At 36.8% G+C, this 16,340-nt stretch overlaps 5 protein-coding genes across 6 annotated transcripts; 3 read left to right on the top strand and 2 right to left on the bottom strand.

Moving 5' to 3' along the window:
- On the top strand, window positions 2,623–7,569 carry LOC104764688 (phosphatidylinositol 4-phosphate 5-kinase 9-like). Of its 2 annotated transcripts, none has more exons than XM_010488267.2 (9): window positions 2,623–2,888; window positions 3,762–5,184; window positions 5,282–5,449; window positions 5,559–5,724; window positions 5,849–5,959; window positions 6,154–6,341; window positions 6,435–6,592; window positions 6,675–6,834; window positions 7,159–7,569. In XM_010488267.2, the coding sequence occupies exons 2-9, from the start codon at window positions 3,965–3,967 to the stop codon at window positions 7,436–7,438; spliced, it is 2,451 nt and encodes an 816-aa protein (XP_010486569.1). In that variant the 5' UTR covers window positions 2,623–2,888; window positions 3,762–3,964; the 3' UTR covers window positions 7,439–7,569. The 2 variants fall into 2 exon arrangements, with proteins under 2 accessions (XP_010486569.1, XP_010486568.1); XM_010488266.2 differs by having other exon boundaries at window positions 2,624–2,893.
- LOC104767399 (F-box/kelch-repeat protein At5g51250-like) lies at window positions 7,657–8,767 on the top strand. The gene is made up of 3 exons (XM_010491431.1): window positions 7,657–8,367; window positions 8,453–8,602; window positions 8,696–8,767. Exons 1-3 carry the CDS (start codon window positions 7,657–7,659, stop codon window positions 8,765–8,767), a joined length of 933 nt encoding a protein of 310 aa, XP_010489733.1.
- On the top strand, window positions 9,080–10,850 carry LOC104764687 (ras-related protein RABC2b). Its single transcript, XM_010488265.2, has 6 exons — window positions 9,080–9,472; window positions 9,781–9,849; window positions 9,951–10,016; window positions 10,119–10,240; window positions 10,330–10,458; window positions 10,554–10,850. Exons 1-6 carry the CDS (start codon window positions 9,334–9,336, stop codon window positions 10,647–10,649), a joined length of 621 nt encoding a protein of 206 aa, XP_010486567.1. The 5' UTR covers window positions 9,080–9,333; the 3' UTR covers window positions 10,650–10,850.
- LOC104767398 (ras-related protein RABE1e-like) lies at window positions 11,371–13,983 on the bottom strand. The gene is made up of 9 exons (XM_010491430.1): window positions 13,816–13,983; window positions 13,229–13,316; window positions 12,742–12,814; window positions 12,533–12,633; window positions 12,312–12,377; window positions 12,123–12,220; window positions 11,965–12,027; window positions 11,775–11,867; window positions 11,371–11,674 (listed from the first exon to the last, which is right to left on the bottom strand). Exons 1-9 carry the CDS (start codon window positions 13,981–13,983, stop codon window positions 11,585–11,587), a joined length of 840 nt encoding a protein of 279 aa, XP_010489732.1. The 3' UTR covers window positions 11,371–11,584.
- Window positions 13,862–15,812, bottom strand: LOC104764686 (tankyrase-2). Its single transcript, XM_010488264.2, has 6 exons — window positions 15,509–15,812; window positions 14,802–14,893; window positions 14,611–14,689; window positions 14,413–14,507; window positions 14,232–14,327; window positions 13,862–14,147 (listed from the first exon to the last, which is right to left on the bottom strand). The coding sequence occupies exons 1-6, from the start codon at window positions 15,684–15,686 to the stop codon at window positions 14,085–14,087; spliced, it is 603 nt and encodes a 200-aa protein (XP_010486566.1). The 5' UTR covers window positions 15,687–15,812; the 3' UTR covers window positions 13,862–14,084.

Here is a 16,340-nt window from a genome sequence, read left to right as displayed (position 1 = left end):
CTTCGAACATGTTTCAGGTCAAATTGTCCGTGGTAACCACGTGTATTGTGCACTTGTCACTATCATTTCTTGACTATTTTTTACCAAATCCTCTAGCTATGTCTTCCTCCAACGGTAGAAAGTTGTTTGTTAATTTAAAATATATTAAAAAGAGAGGAAATATCATTGTAAATCTGCGGCTAATACACGTATTTACAAATTATGAATATAATAAACCTCCAACTTGCTGTTAAATTATACTCACTAATAATATCACTTGCTTAATTAAAAAATTGGATGCGTCGGCATAACTTGAAACATGGTCGTTTGTTGACAACAAAAGGCACAAACTGTTATTAATTAGAACTAATATGCTAACGGTAATATATTCAATTTCAATTCATATAAACATATCTTTTTCAAAAAAAAAAAAATCATATAAATATATTATTATTTGATTGCTATATTTAGTGCGATGCTGAGATGGTTTATAATCAAGACAGAAAGAAAATACATAGTACCAAAACAAGTTCCACAAATGTGTTTATTATTAGGAAATGAGAAGGTATGATCTACTTAAAAGAAATATAAAAATTGAGCTCGAGTCATTGTTCGAGAGACTAATTTCTTTTTGGACGTTTTCCTTAAGGTATCCGGATGTCAAGTACGTATCGAACTATGAGTAGCAATGGTTTGAAGTTTATCTTCAGAAAAATGCTTTAGGCTACGGGAGACTAATTTCTTTTTGGACGTTTTCCTTAAGGTATCCGGATGTCAAGTACGTATCGAACTATGAGTAGCCAATGGTCTGAAGTTTATCTTCAGAACATATATCATTTTCATACTATTTGCTTCTCTAATTCAATTCACTGAATATATCTCCGCGTTAAACTACAGTTAAAAAAGAAATTAATGATTGATGATGAAGAATGTTTTTTGGTCTCGCAAAATTAATAAATTAAAAGTAATGGGAAACTGGAATTAACAACAAAGAGAAAACGACAACATAAATGGAATTTTCTGTGAGTTAGTGGTAGCCAACCCCACTACTTGCATCGGTGGCTTTGGTTAATTACTTGATTTTAGATACAATGTAAAATTAAGTTCTTGGATAGCTAGGTAGATATTATGTTATTCTTGATTTTAAAAACGAAAATATGATAGAAGTTGATTGATTTCTTCTTCATCTTTCTATAGTGTGATCGCCTCGACTGACAAGTCTACAAATAAAGAGAAAATATAAGTTATAAATGCTAATACGCTGTTTTAGAAAACTTCATAAGGGTTAGGGTAAGATCGATGTTATTTCTAATACTTTTGGTTTTTGTCGCGTTTCTTAAGTAATTCTTAAGTTGTACGTTGCATGGGAAAATCATACTTTTTTGTTCTGTTATGTTTTAAAAGTAGTACTTTTATAATGTTAATCAAGCTTCCTTTTTTTTTTTTTGGTTAATACGTTTCAGGCCTTTTACTTATAAAAAACGAAGTATAATTAACTTGTCTGATCACTAATCCCAGCATCATTATAATAATCCACCGAAAAAGATATGTAAAAGTGTTAATCATATATATAGCACATCACAACGACTATCATTTAGCACCTTCCTGTTTAACCTTTTTCCCCTTACATTATTTTCTTCCTTTTCTTCATTTGTTATATTATAGTATACATAGACTATTAATTAATTGTTTTCGCCCAATTAAAATTTGATAAAACGAGAACAAAACATACAAATGTTTGGTCGAAATGACCAATATATGACAATAACATCATTAACGTTAAGTCTGGATCTTCGTTGAATTGACAAATCTTCGTTGCAGTGTTCAGTGTTCTAGTATACTATATATACATATTAGTCCATAACAAATCTTTTTTAACTGCAGGACAGCAGGAGAATGTGATAAAAAAAAAAAAAAAAAAAGTTGCGGATATAGTAGTAGGTATGATTGACGTGCAAACTGATGATAGTTTGAGAACGTAAATAATTTTTTTTTAATCATAATTCCAAATACAAACATATGCATACTTCCTAATTAAACATTACCTAAAGCGGCATAAAACTTTCTACTGAATACGGAATGCGACCCCCCAAATATCTCGTTTATTAGTACGATTTATGTTACTTAGTAAAAGTTTTAGGCAGTTAATGCCGATTAGTTTTATTGTATTTGTCATTTATTTGAGATTGATAATGTCGATTTACACTGGTCAAAAGATTTTTTCGAGCAGTAAAATCTGTAATCAATTCGTTTTTTTTTTCTTCCTTCAAACTCGTCCTGGTCAACTTTTTTTTTATCAAACTCAAATTGGTGAGCAGAAGAAGAAGTTGACTTAAAATATTGGAACGCACGTGGATAAGTGTAAGAAAAACACAATGTAATGTTTCCCTTCACCGGCCAAAGAGCAGGTCAACATCTCTACCTTCTAAAACACTTAAATTTCTTTTGTTGTTGAATAATAAATCTCATTCATTAAACAATTAATTGTTTTTTTTTCTCTTGAAAAAAATATCTCAAACCACAATGAAATAGAAAGATTGTTAATAATTATTAAATTAAACCTTTGATTATTTTTCACCAGCTACAAAACTTTTCTAAGAGATATATAAAGGAAACCACTCTTTTGCAATCCAAGACACAGAGGTTAAGTGGGTTTTTTAAGATCAAGAAAAAAAAAGATAGATCACATTGGAAAGGGTATATTGGTAAATTTGGGTAAAGTTAAAAGCTTGAATTTTTATGGAACAGAGGATTCTGAAATAAGAAGCTGTTATTGTGGCGCTTAAGCTTCGGGATTTGGGTCCAGTCGTGTCTCCTCCTTTAGAAAAGATTTTGACCAACAAAGCCCACAGAAGCTGAAGACGAAGAAGAAAGAAAGAGAGAAGAGATAAGAGCTTCGAGCTTGTTCCGTACGGTTTGTGCCACTCTGACTTTTAGTGCTCTCTCTCTCTCTCTCTCTCTCGATTTGGTTTTTCGGATCCGGGTTTCGTTTTTCGAGTTCGGGCTTTTTTTTTTGCTTATTGTTTGTCTTTGGTGGTCTCTTTAGATTGAAGTCTTTATCTAGGATCTTTGATTTGTGTTGCTTTCATTTCATCTTTGATGAAGATTGAAGATTGAAATGGTGTTGCTTGGTGTGATTGTGTTGATAAAAGTTTTAAACTTTTGTTTCCATTAACACGACTCTCATATTGGGTTTGAAGAAAGGAGTTTCATTTTGAAGTCTAGATTTCAAAGTTTTTAGGTTGAAATGTTGGAAACTTGTAATGAACATTTTAGGTTCATATTGATCAAATTCCTAAAAAGTAGGATTCTTTCTAGCTTTTGTTGGTTTGGTAAATTTGGCAATACTACTGTGGCTTTTATTTGGGAGACGTGAGAGGAATCTCTTCTTTTATAAAAAAAATGAGAATTCAACTGAAAAAGTTTGAGAATTTGATTGAAAAGTTAAGATTTTTTTAATGAAGACTTTATGATTGCAGATTCGTCTTCTTCCCTAAAAGGCTTTCCTTTTGAGAGTAAAAAAAAAGGGGGTTTTGTTCTTTGCTCCTCACCCATTCTCTTCTCTGCTTATCTGTGAAAATTTAATGAGTTCTTGTTTTTTTCAAGTGGGGACCAAGAATCAGATGCGTGTCTTAATTTTCTTGTTTGATAGAGAGATTTGAGCAAAGTCTTTGCTTTTGCGACCACTTATATCTTTTCATGTTTTCCTCATTAGTTTTGGATTTGTTTATATCCGTCAAAAGTTTGTTAACTTCCTTTTGTGATTCTGATTCTGATTCCAGATTCATACATCGTGACTTGGAACCTGATTCTTGCATCTGCTTCGGAGCGTAGCTGAGCACATTATATATCCCACAGTTTGCCAGTTTACTGGAGTTATCCTCATGTTCTGTTGAAAGAGTGTTCTCCTTGAAGCCGGTCACGCCTTTTTGCTCTACGGTTTTGTCTGAGCAATTTTGCGTTTAGCTTCTTTGGAGAGATTTACATGTCTGGCCTTGACGTGGGAGGAGGACCAGTTGCTTTTGCAGAAAGAACAAAATCTGTTGATGCACTTACTAAGAAAGAGATCCTATCGGCCCTGAACAATGGAGAAATTCCCGAAACTTCTGAGGATGCTAGGTTCAGAGTGAGGACCCTGTTGCTCCCTGATGCTGAATCCTACTGTGGTTCTTTGCTTGGAAATGTTCCCGAGGGATCAGGGAAGTACGTGTGGTCAGATGGGTGTGTTTATGATGGAGAATGGAGGCGTGGGATGAGACATGGAATTGGAAAGATGATATGGGCTTCCGGGGCATGGTATGAAGGTGAATTTTCAGGCGGTTATATGCACGGTTCAGGGACTTACGTGGATGCTAACAAGTTAACATATAAAGGAAGATGGCGGCTTAATCTGAAACATGGGCTTGGATATCAGGTTTACCCCAATGGTGATGTCTTTGAAGGCTCTTGGATTCAGGGGTTGGGAGAAGGTCCAGGCAAGTATACTTGGGCTAATAAAAATGTATATCTTGGGGATATGAAAGGAGGGAAAATGTCAGGAAAGGGTACGCTGACTTGGGTTACCGGTGACTCCTATGAAGGAAGTTGGTTGAATGGAATGATGCATGGTGTTGGTGTATATACATGGAGAGATGGTGGTTGCTACGTTGGAACATGGACCCGTGGTTTGAAAGATGGTAAAGGCTCGTTCTATTCAGCGGGAACCAGAGTTCCTGCAGTGCAAGAGTTTTATTTAAATGCTCTTAGGAAAAGAGGCGTTTTACCTGATTTGAGAAGACAGAATCAAGTTGCTTCTTCGGTTAATATGGAAAACCTTAGAGTTGGCGTGAACCATAGTAAGCTCTCAAAAGGGAGCTTAATAAACTTAGAACAGTCCCGAAACGGAAGGGTTTCTTTAGAAAGACGGTGGAGTCTTGAAGTATCTATTGAGAAAGTGATAGGACATGATTACTCGGATTTATCTACAGCAGTTTTAGATAGCGGAAGTAGCGTGCAGTATAATGCAAACATACCGATCTTGGAGCGGGAATATATGCAAGGTGTTCTGATCAGTGAGCTTGTGGTAAACAACGGGTTTTCACGCACATCCAGAAGAGCAAAAAGGAAACACAAAAGACTTGTTAAAGAAGCTAAGAAGCCCGGAGAAGTTGTTATCAAAGGTCACCGGAGTTATGATCTGATGCTCAATTTGCAGCTTGGAATCAGGTATGCTTGTCCATAATCTTGTCTTGTGTCCTGTGAGAGTAGTATAGCTCTAAAGGCAGCGCCGAGTATTGTGTCACTGAACTAGTTCAAACGTTAGATATACAGTGGGGAAAATTACACCCATACAAAGGCGAGAAGTACGGACCGCAGACTTTGGACCTCGGGCTAGTTTTTGGATGAATTTTCCTCGAGCTGGCTCCACGATGACTCCTCCGCACCACTCGGAAGATTTTAAATGGAAGGACTATTGCCCAATGGTATTCAGGTTAATATTTATGGAACTATATTTTCTTTACCAAGAAATTTTACGCATAGAATTTTTCTTTGTAGTATGATTGTGTCCTTGGTGTTTACATTCATTCTAAACCTTCTAGGAACCTGAGGGAGATGTTCAAGATCGATGCAGCTGATTATATGATGTCCATTTGCGGAAATGATACCTTAAGGGAACTTTCTTCTCCAGGGAAGAGCGGCAGCGTTTTCTTCCTGTCTCAGGATGATCGGTTCATGATAAAAACACTCAGGAAATCTGAAGTCAAGGTTAGTAACCACTTATGTATCCACCATCTCTGTTTTCACATTTCTCCATTTCTTTATGTAGAGTTCTGCTTGTGTGTGATATATGGACATCGATAATTCGAGATTAATAAAATTTCATGTGTAGGTTCTCCTGAGGATGCTTCCAGATTACCATCATCATGTGAAAACGTATGAGAACACCCTCATTACTAAATTCTTTGGCCTTCACAGAATCAAACCATCAAGTGGTCAAAAGGTCCTGAAGCAATGAATCATATATTCCTTGATGATTCTGATTTTGATTATTAGTTACTATCATTAGCTTTGAGATTACCAACATTGCTGCCTCCTGAAATGATCTAAGAGTAGCAACCTGGCATTAGAGCATCATTTTTAAATCCAAATAAACTTTTAGACTAACTAACTTTGAAAATCTCTCTTGCATTGCAGTTCCGCTTTGTGGTGATGGGTAACATGTTCTTTACAGATCTAAGAATTCATAGGAGATTTGACCTTAAAGGTTCGTCCCTGGGACGCTCTGCAAACAAAGTCGAGATAGACGAGAACACAATACTTAAAGATTTGGATCTGAGCTACAACTACTTCTTGGAGCCTTCTTGGCGGGAAGGTTTACTAAGGTATATCACTCTCTCTAGGACCAGTTGTAAGATATATACATTTGTCACTCCATATTCCGCATTTTAAAATTTGTTTCCACGTGGTGTAACCAGGCAACTAGAGATCGATAGCAAGTTCTTGGAAGCACAGAACATAATGGATTACAGTCTTTTGCTAGGTGTGCATCATCGAGCTCCACAGCACTTAAGATCACAATTGGTTCGTTCTCAAAGTATAACAACTGATGCGTTGGAAAGTGTAGCTGAAGACGGTGAGAAAATCTTTTTTCATCGCCTCTAAAATGATTCATAGTCTGTATTTTTTAAAATTTCTAATGATGATGATGAAAGCAGATACAATCGAGGATGACATGTTGTCTTACCACGAAGGATTGGTTCTTGTTCCTCGGGGAAGCGACGATACTGTAACTGGCCCTCATATCAGAGGCAGCAGATTACGGGCATCCGCTGTTGGTGATGAAGAAGTCGATCTCCTTCTTCCTGGAACAGCCAGGTAACTAACTCTCTACTCACTCGACAACTGAGAAACTAAGACTTAACTTAGCATAGGAGGATCAATGGTGCTCAATTTCATATAGAGACTTGCACCAAAACACCTGAAGTATGTTAAGAATACAAATTAAAAGCAGGAACCTTTATAATTTCGAAGCTTATACATTTGTATAGTAGATCATGAATTGGATTCACTGGAAACAGATGCTGACATGTAAGGTAAAGTTGTATGCAGTTATTTCACTCCTGGTCTCGGTTTTGGTTATAGACTTTGGTCCAGTTCTTGAATCAGTTTTTGAGAATATCTGTCTATATATAAATGCAGGCTGCAGATACAGCAAGGAGTGAACATGCCGGCAAGAGCAGAGCTGATACCGGGAAGAGAAGAGAAAGAAAAGCAGATTTTACATGACTGCTGCGACGTCGTGCTATACCTTGGTATCATAGACATCTTACAAGAGTACAACATGACCAAGAAGATCGAACACGCGTACAAGTCTCTTCACTTTGATTCTCTTTCGATCTCAGCCGTTGATCCTACATTCTACTCCCAACGTTTTCTTGAGTTCATCAAGAAAGTGTTTCCACAGGACAACAACACATAGTGAGAGAATTGAGTACAGTTATGTTTTTTGTTTTGTAGAGAAAAAAAAATGAATTCTACTTTGTAAGTATTGTTGTAAACAGAGCTTCAATAAAACAAATAAAAACTAATTTTCCCTTTTTATTTTCTAAATCGCCGAAACCGCAAAACGCAACCCTAACGTGTTGTCTTTTTTTTTAATGTGCTACCTTCTTCCTTTGAAGAGTAAGTAACAAATCAATGTCGTCCCTAGAAAAGAAGAAGAAGCTGTCCTCAATTACGTCACTTCCCGATGATTTGCTATTGAGCATCGTCGCACGCGTCTCAAGGTTGTATTATCCAATTCTCTCACTCGTCTCCAAGAGCTTCCAATGTCTCCTAGCTTCACCGGACCTTTACAAGACCAGGTCCCTCTTGGGGAACACCGAGGGTTGTCTCTATGTGTGCTTACAGTGCAATCCTGGTTACCGCTGGTTCACCCTCTGCAGGAAGCCTGATCAAACCCTAACCAATAACACAAGTGGGTATGTATTGGCAACAGTCCCGAGTCCCAGATTCCATAAAGCGTGCTTTTCAAGTCTAGTGGCGGTTGGTTCTGATATCTACAACATCCACGCGCCCTCTTCCTCTAGCGGGTCTGTTCTGGATTGCCGGTCTCACACTTGGCGCGAGGCTCCAGCTCCAACACAGCCGGTGAAAGAGTTGTCAATTTCAGCTAGCGTCATTGGTCGTAAGATATATGTAGTAGGATGTTACAACAATAGAATGAGTCCAAAACCGCTGAAGGTGTTGGACACGAAAACACAAGTTTGGGAGACTATCCCTTGCAAGGGCAAAAGAGATTACAAGTTTAAAAACTCCCAAAGCACTTGTATTGACGGAAAGTTCCACGTGGTGACTGAGAGAAAGGAGGTGGTTGCTTACAATCCCAAGGAAGGTAGATGGGATCTGGTTGAACAATGGTTCGGTGAATATAAACCGCCATTATGGTGGGAAGTTAGCGGTTTTTTGGGACGATGATTTGGTTTATGGTCAGTCTAGTTTCGTCCATAAGAAGAAGATTTTGTGTGCGGAGGTTGCGCTTGAAAGACGCAAAAGTGGTGAAATTGTTGGGAAAGTTGAGTGGTTGGGTCATGTGCTTACAATCCCTAGAGAATATGATTTCGTGAAGGCTCTTGCCGCTACCGTTTGATGAATGCTTCGCTACTAGGCTTGAGAATATAATGTTGTTTAGTTAACATGTCTCTTAACTGTTTTACTTCTAATTATAACTTTCTAGTTGTTGAGCTATGTTTTTGATATGCACATGTTTGGTGTTCAATACACAGCGGTCGCGGTCACATTCATGTAAAAAGAAACACTTTGGAGAGAGTTTTAGTTTTAATGGTTGATTATGAAACACAATGAGGTTTATGTTTTAATGTCTTTGTTCATGTCCTTGATTGCTTCTGTACATCAATGCTTAATTGCATGAGATATTTTGGTTTTATTATTAAAAAGCAAGAAAAGAGAAGTAAAAAAGGTGAGCAAGCAACAAACACGTGGATACAAGAAAGGGCTTTGGAAGAAACGTTGAAACAGTAACTCATACGTGTCGTGAACCGAAATGTCGGAGAAAGATAGACGAAGAAGCAAAGAATTTAACGTTTTATTTGTATTTATTTTTGTTCCATTTTTTCATAGACGTTTTCCATTTATATTTTTTTTTCTGCTCTGTAAAGAATTAAAGTTTCTTCTTTATGAATTCATAATTTTGTATGAATCATAGCTTTCTCATTCTTTACACACACAAAAAAAAAATCACCTTTTTTGTTTGTTTGTTAGGTTTAATTTTGATTTGATCTCTTCTAGGTTTGTTGTTTGGGGGGTTCTCTACTGGAGTATTATATTAGATCGAGGGTTTTAGAGTGAAAAAGAATGGGATCTTCTTCTTCAGGGCAAAGTGGATATGATCTATCTTTCAAGATCTTGTTGATTGGGGATTCTGGTGTTGGTAAAAGTAGCTTGCTTCTCAGCTTCATTTCCAGCTCTGTCGAAGATCTTGCTCCCACCATTGGTAATTTTCTCTTTCTGAACAAAATTGAACTGAGTTTGTCTCTGAACATATGTTTTTGCATTGGAAGACTCGCGCTTATAGTTTGTATCTTTGTGAGCTTGACCATTGTCTGGTCTAAATTCAAATGAAAGTCAACTGAAGTTGAGACTTGGAGCTTTCTTTTTTGGTTATTTTCTGGTTTGTTTCCCTGAATAATGAACTGAGAAAAGATGATTTGTTTTGTGACCTTGTCTGATAAATTACAAATTGAAACTTGAAGCTAAGTCTTTTCTATATCTGCCTGGTCTGATCAGTATATAACATTGTAGGTGTTGATTTTAAGATCAAACAGATGAAAGTAAGAGGGAAAAGGCTGAAACTTACTATCTGGGACACTGGTAAGTTGAATCCTACCAAACATAGCATTAAGAGCAGGTTCGAGTTCTTGGAAAGTGTAGTTTAGTTACCACAAGATTCATTTGGTTTTGTATTTGTGTAGCTGGACAAGAAAAGTTCAGGACATTGACAAGTTCTTATTTCAGAGGCTCCCAAGGAATCATTCTTGGTAATATGATATGATCATAAAACTATCGGTAGCTGTTTTTTGTAAAGAGTTCCCAAGACTTTGTAATAATACTTCCTCTGGGTATTCTTGGTGATGTTGCAGTTTATGATGTGACGAAAAGAGAGACATTTTTGAACTTAGCAGATGTTTGGGCTAAAGAGATTGAGCTATACTCGACTAACCATGACTGCATTAAGATGCTCGTTGGAAACAAAGTTGATAGAGTGAGTAGTATTAGACTATTAGTAGTAGTAACATGTACTTGTTAATCAAATCAACTTGAGCTTGGTTTTACTGACAATTGTCGTTACAGGAATCTGAGAGGAAGGTTAGCCGGGAAGAAGGAATGAATCTAGCGAAAGAACTCAAGTGTTTGTTTCATGAATGTAGCGCAAGAACCAGAGAAAACGTGAACCAATGCTTCGAAGAGCTTGCTTTGAAGGTAATTAGAAAGAATCTTGATGATCCCTTTTCGCTTTTTCGAAACCGGTTGAAACTCTGTTAAGTAAATAATAGGAGAGCTGCAAAATGTAACAGATAATGGAGGTACCTAGTCTTTTGGAAGAAGGATCAAGCTCTGTCAAGAGAAAACCGGATTATCGAGCTCATCAAGGCCGCTGTTGCAGCTCGTGAGTCATATAATCAGATGGTTTTTTAAGTAGCCTCTTTTGTATGTAAATTTCTCGAGAAGCTTGGCTTTTTTTCTTTTTGTAAATTATCAATTCCTTAGATTTTTCTCCGTCTTGCCTCAGCTGAGATTGTGTTAATAAGTTTATTAACCTCATTATAAAAACTTAACATAGAAAAATGATGACTTCCGCAACTTTATCTGAACCACTTGTATAAGACAAAAATCTTCGCTGGTTACTTCGGAGGAGTTTCTGCAAAGGGATTGGCGGAGAAGTGATGGTCATGAATCATGATGATGAGGAGATGTCGTAGGTTTTGGTGTACAGAAGTCTTGGATCGGATGGGGGNGGGGGGGGGGGGGGGGGTCAGAAGCTAATGTGAAGCATACAGTGAAACAGAGAAGAACAGAGTGTTTGCTTCCATTTTACTTGGAGGGGAGGAGAAGAGTTGTGTTATGTCCGGTTTTAACAACAAAGGCATATTTGGAGGGGGTAAATGAAGTGTATTATGGTTAATGTAAATGAAGTGTATTATGGTTAATGCCAAGTGGTTCAGGTTCGTTGATTAACCAAAACCAGATTTTTATACTTCCATTGAATTAATCATTTGGACCGAATGGAAAACCATGTTTGGTGGGGTGTATATATAAATAAAAAAAAAGGGCATTTCCATTAACATTTGTTACTTAGTCGTCAAGTTAGTAACAAGAAATTATGAGAAATCATAACAAGAAAACATATAGATGTTTCTCATAGAGAAAAAGGTTACTTTAGGGGAGAATTTGAAAATACAGTTAGCCTCGAAGAAGCTTTTTAAGAATTTTAAGCTTAAACTGAAAAAAAAAAACCCAAAAAAGAACTCATGCTCTAGCCACTTTTACACACAACATCTGGCATTAATTCAAAGTTTAAGAGGTCAGAAACAGGTCCATAGAACTTCTAAACATAACTGCAGCAAGCTGATTTCTCAGTTGTAGAAGACGATGAGGCTTTGTTAGCGTCTTGTTTAGTGATCTTGATCCCTTGGGGCCGCAAAGCAACAAAGACAGTATTCGATTTTCCTCAGCAATATATACAGTTTCATAACCCGAGTATCAAGTAAGTAGTAGATTCACACGTGCTTCTTTACCTCGGCTTTTGTATCGCTTTCTGTGAGTCTTTGCTTTATGTCTTTCGCGATAGAAAGGAAAACCTGCTCGACGTTCTGGTTTGTTTTTGCACTCTGCAACAGTTTCCAATCACATCCGTTTTAAAAAAATGAAATATCAGAACAAACAATGAATGAGGAAACAAACATGTTATATATTTTTCCAGCTCACCGTCTCAAAGAACTTGATTCCATACTCATCAGCCAGAGCTTGTCCCTTTGATGTTGGGACAGCCTGTAGAAGAAGGTGCAGCATCAGTATACTATGACGAAATGTAGGCAAAACATGGTCAAGATTGTGAACAGAGAGAGAGTACACAGCAAAATTACCCTTTTGCTTTCATCCATATCGGCTTTGTTACCAACCAATATTTTGTTGACACTATCGGACGCATGCTGCTCAATGTTCTTCATCCAGTTCCTAATGTCTGGAGAAGCAATTATTGTCAGTTCCCAATAGTAAGTTTTTAAGTTCTTGGCAAATATAGTTCCTGATACAAAGAAAAGCCAGAGACATACTGTTGAAGGATGACTCGTCTGTTACATCATAGACAAGTAATATACCCATAGCTCCTCTGTAATATGCTGCAAGAGAAAAATGGACTAAAGAGTTTCAAAGAAACGGCATCTGAACGTTACTAACAAGAAAGAAAGTAAATAAATAGACTTGGGAGTAATCATCTACACAAAACATAAAGAGTGGTTTTCACTTTACAAAGAGCCGAGAGAAGAAGTTTGACCTGTGGTTATAGTTCTAAAACGTTCTTGTCCAGCAGTGTCCCATATGTGCAATTTGATACGCTTGCCATCAAGTTCGACTGTTCTTATCTTGAAGTCGATTCTGGAGAAGATAAAAAGAAAAAAAATAGAACTTTTAGACAAAGGTTTTCAACTATCTTCAAGATATTAAAAAACACAAGAAAAAACACCAAAAGAAAGAAAGAGATACCCAATGGTGGTAATAAAACTGGTGGTAAAAATATCATCAGAGAAACGCAGTAACAAGCAACTTTTCCCCACACCTACACAACACATAAGCAACGAAATGAAAAGAACTGAAGTGTTAGCACTATAAAATTTAACATAGCAACTGATGACTTCTGCAACGTTATCTGAACTTACTTGTATAATCAAGTTACAAAAACAAAGTTTCCTTAGTTCTTCGCAATCGTAAGTATATAAAGATTTTGATTCTAAAAACTTCCAAAACTGACCTACATCGATATTTTAAAGTTCTACAGAGACTGTACTGTATAGCTTTCTTCATCTATACTTTGTCAATTAAATAACACGCAAAACAAAAGATAACAAGGATTCGAAAAAAAAAAAAAAAACCCTAATTCAGAAATCGGCAAAAACAAGCAGGAAAGAAGATTCTCAGATGAAAAGCTAGTTTGTTCAATTACTGATAAAGAGAGAAAAGGTATTATAATTACCGCTATCGCCGATGAGGTAATCATAGTCCGAACGAGCTCTTGCCGGGTGCAACTGCCATCGGAGAAGATACTTCTTTCTCCACAGAAACTAAAAGTAACCACCGAGCTCTGCTGTTTTTTTTTCCCCCGGAAAATCTCTTCTCGCCGGAGAAAGAAATTTTCCTGGAGAAGACAGACACATACAGCCAAAGAGAAAGCAAAACAAAAAAACGGCGTTTCTTTAGTGGTTCTGCTGCGCTGCTCATTGGTCGATCATATTTTATTACTTATTTGCTGTTTTCGTCTTTGTTTTTCAATTATTCCCACTTAAACCCACACAACTTATTAAATCGCTCAATTTGTTTTAGACGTTATAAATTACTCACTGTTTCTTACAAAACTTTTTCTTCTTCACGATATGTTAAAAACATCTCGAAAAACAGTGAGTAATTCAAAATCAGTGATATAATTAAACGCTGTGGTATGTTTTAGAGACATAAAAAAAAAGTTATGGGGTTAAGAATAAGGAATAAGAAAGATGCAGGGTAGCAAAACTTAAGGAGGTTATGCTGACGTGTCAGAGAGTTACTGTATGTATACGATTATACGTTGTACGTTGGAGTATCCACTATGTTCACCTCTGAGGCCTCTAAATGCTTAACGAAAACTCGTTCAAATCTATTAATCCGATCATAATTCCATGACTCTAAAACAGACACGAACCTTCTTAATTCATTGGTATCAGATTTCAAACCTTTGTATGTAAATAAAACCATCAAAAAATATAGGATTAAGACGAGTTAAACCCAAAAAAAAAAAGTCACTTCCCTAATACTTCACTGACTCGCCAAGCATCACTGAGATACCGTTGAGTTGTTTATATAGCTTCTTCGAGGATCCTCCTTGCATCAGTGTTTATATCAGCTAATTCATCTGCTGTCTGCATATTCATAACCTAGTTATTATACAGCTAAATCATACATACCTTCAAAAGCCACAGATGAAAGTGTTTTCAAATGTTTACCTTCCCATATGAGTTTTCTGTCCTTGGTGAAGCCCCAGAACCCAGCAAAAATCTAACCACATCAACATGTTCGCCTCTTGCTGCATGATGCAGAGGCTGTCACCAAAGAAACAGATTGTCATGAAACAATATCGAAAGAGAGAGAGACAGAATAAGACACTTGGAGATGGAGAATACTTACAGTGTCACCTTCTATATCGGCTGTTTCGATCATTCTCTTCACACATTCAGGACCATTAGCTCGGCTAAAAAGAAGCTGTACTATTTCCAAGTATCCTGTGGAGCTCAAGTTAAACAGAAAGAACGATAAGCCATAGAATGTAACCATTCCGTGAAACAGAAATACCAAAAGAATGGTAGGGGCCATGACCAGTTTTACCTCCAGCACAAGCATCATGTAGAGGAATTGCTTCATCTTCATCTTTGACCTCCATATTCGCTCCTCTTTCTAGGAGAAGCTGTGGTAAGAAAATATCATTAGGCAATTAATGGATTTTTACAAAAAAATACATTAGCTATCAAAGTCAGTGAGAAATGAAAAAGCAAAGAAGAGCAAAAGTAAAACCAAACCTGAACACAAGGTAGGTGACCATATAAACATGCCAAGTGAAGTGCCGAGTCATTATCCTCAAGAGGCTCATCGACTCTCCCATTCAAATTGTCTATCAAATTCAGAAAAGAAACATAAACAATTTCATCAAAAACAGCAGAAAGTGCACACATAAATCTGATAAAATTACTTCTACCAGATATTCATCAGTTAATAAAGAGAATACATAGTCAGGTCCATGGCAGCCTCAATCAACAAACAAAACAAAGATAGACAGGAACACACATAGGCACGAATTACAGCTTTCTCCTATCCTTCCTAACTGAAACTAACTAAATTGAGCAAACAACAAACAACAAACCAGTGAGGTTGCTGACTAAGATGGGAGTCAAATGGAAGATAAAGCCCTTAAGGTAGGTGTCTTAAGAGGAGGAGAAGAACGATGAGACAAAGATAAAAACACTAGAGGTATCTTCTACAACGATAGTGAGAAAATTTTGTCGAGAAAACTATACTTTTTCAGAATGCTCTGGTTTTTAAAGATGGCAAATTTGTAGTGGTTCCCCTAAAAGTTTGAGGCTTTACGTCCTCTAACCAGCTAATTAAGCAATTACGCAACTCTGAGGATGAAATTGAAATTGCAGTTCAACTAATCGTAGGGTTTCTCCGCAAACTCTGAGGAAGGACTCTGTTAAAGGCAGAAAGAGAGAAGAGGTAAAGGAAGTACCGATGGCAGTGCGCAAGGCGGAAACGTCACCGGACTGAGCAGCGGCGGCCAAGTCACGGATGTGAGAAGGAAGCTCGGGATCGCTGTCGTAGTCAACGCCGTTTTCCTCAAAGAGAGCGTTATCTCCGTCAACAACTTCTTCTTCCATCAAACCATTGCCTTCTCTTGGAACAGCCATTGTAGTAGTTCAGTCAACCTCTCCCTCTCTCTCTCTCTCTCTCTCTTTTATTTTCTCCACCGCCGTAGAATAATCTTCTTTTTAACAACTAATCGCCGCCGTTCAATAAGCTGCGCACTCGATTAAATTTTAGGTTTTCTCTTGTTTTTTTTAATACAAAACTTGGTATATACAAAATTTAACTATAATAGTTTTTTAAAATTATTATTTAAAATTGCATTTTAAAAAGTCACTTTTTACTTTAAAATATCATATTTTTAGTTAAATTGATGTTCTTCACTTAGATTCGGTCAATATTTTTGAGTTTTTATTTTTATTTTTGGATGGTTGTTATATATTATAAGCAAACTTCTGTAAACCATCGTCCATATTAATGAAATTTACCAATTCATAGAAGAAAAAAATTGACATTTTTTCGTAGTTTACGTCTAATTTCTACTTTAATTTTTGTATACTCCGTAATTTTTCACTATTTTTTTTTTTTTTGTAATTAGCCATTTGCGTCATCTCTTTGTGTCATCTCTTTGCGTCATCTTCTTGCGTCATTCTCAATTTTTGTTTGTCTCTGCGCAAAACAACCAAAACAAGAATATGGAGGATAAATAGATGTCACACGACATGTCCTGGCAAGATTGCCTCTTTCTAGGTATCACA

This window comes from Camelina sativa, chromosome 19 (genome assembly GCF_000633955.1).
Source record: "Camelina sativa cultivar DH55 chromosome 19, Cs, whole genome shotgun sequence".
Lineage (NCBI taxonomy): Eukaryota > Viridiplantae > Streptophyta > Magnoliopsida > Brassicales > Brassicaceae > Camelina > Camelina sativa.
The sequence above is the reverse complement of the archived record's forward strand: the minus strand, read 5'-3'. Positions and strand labels throughout refer to the sequence as shown.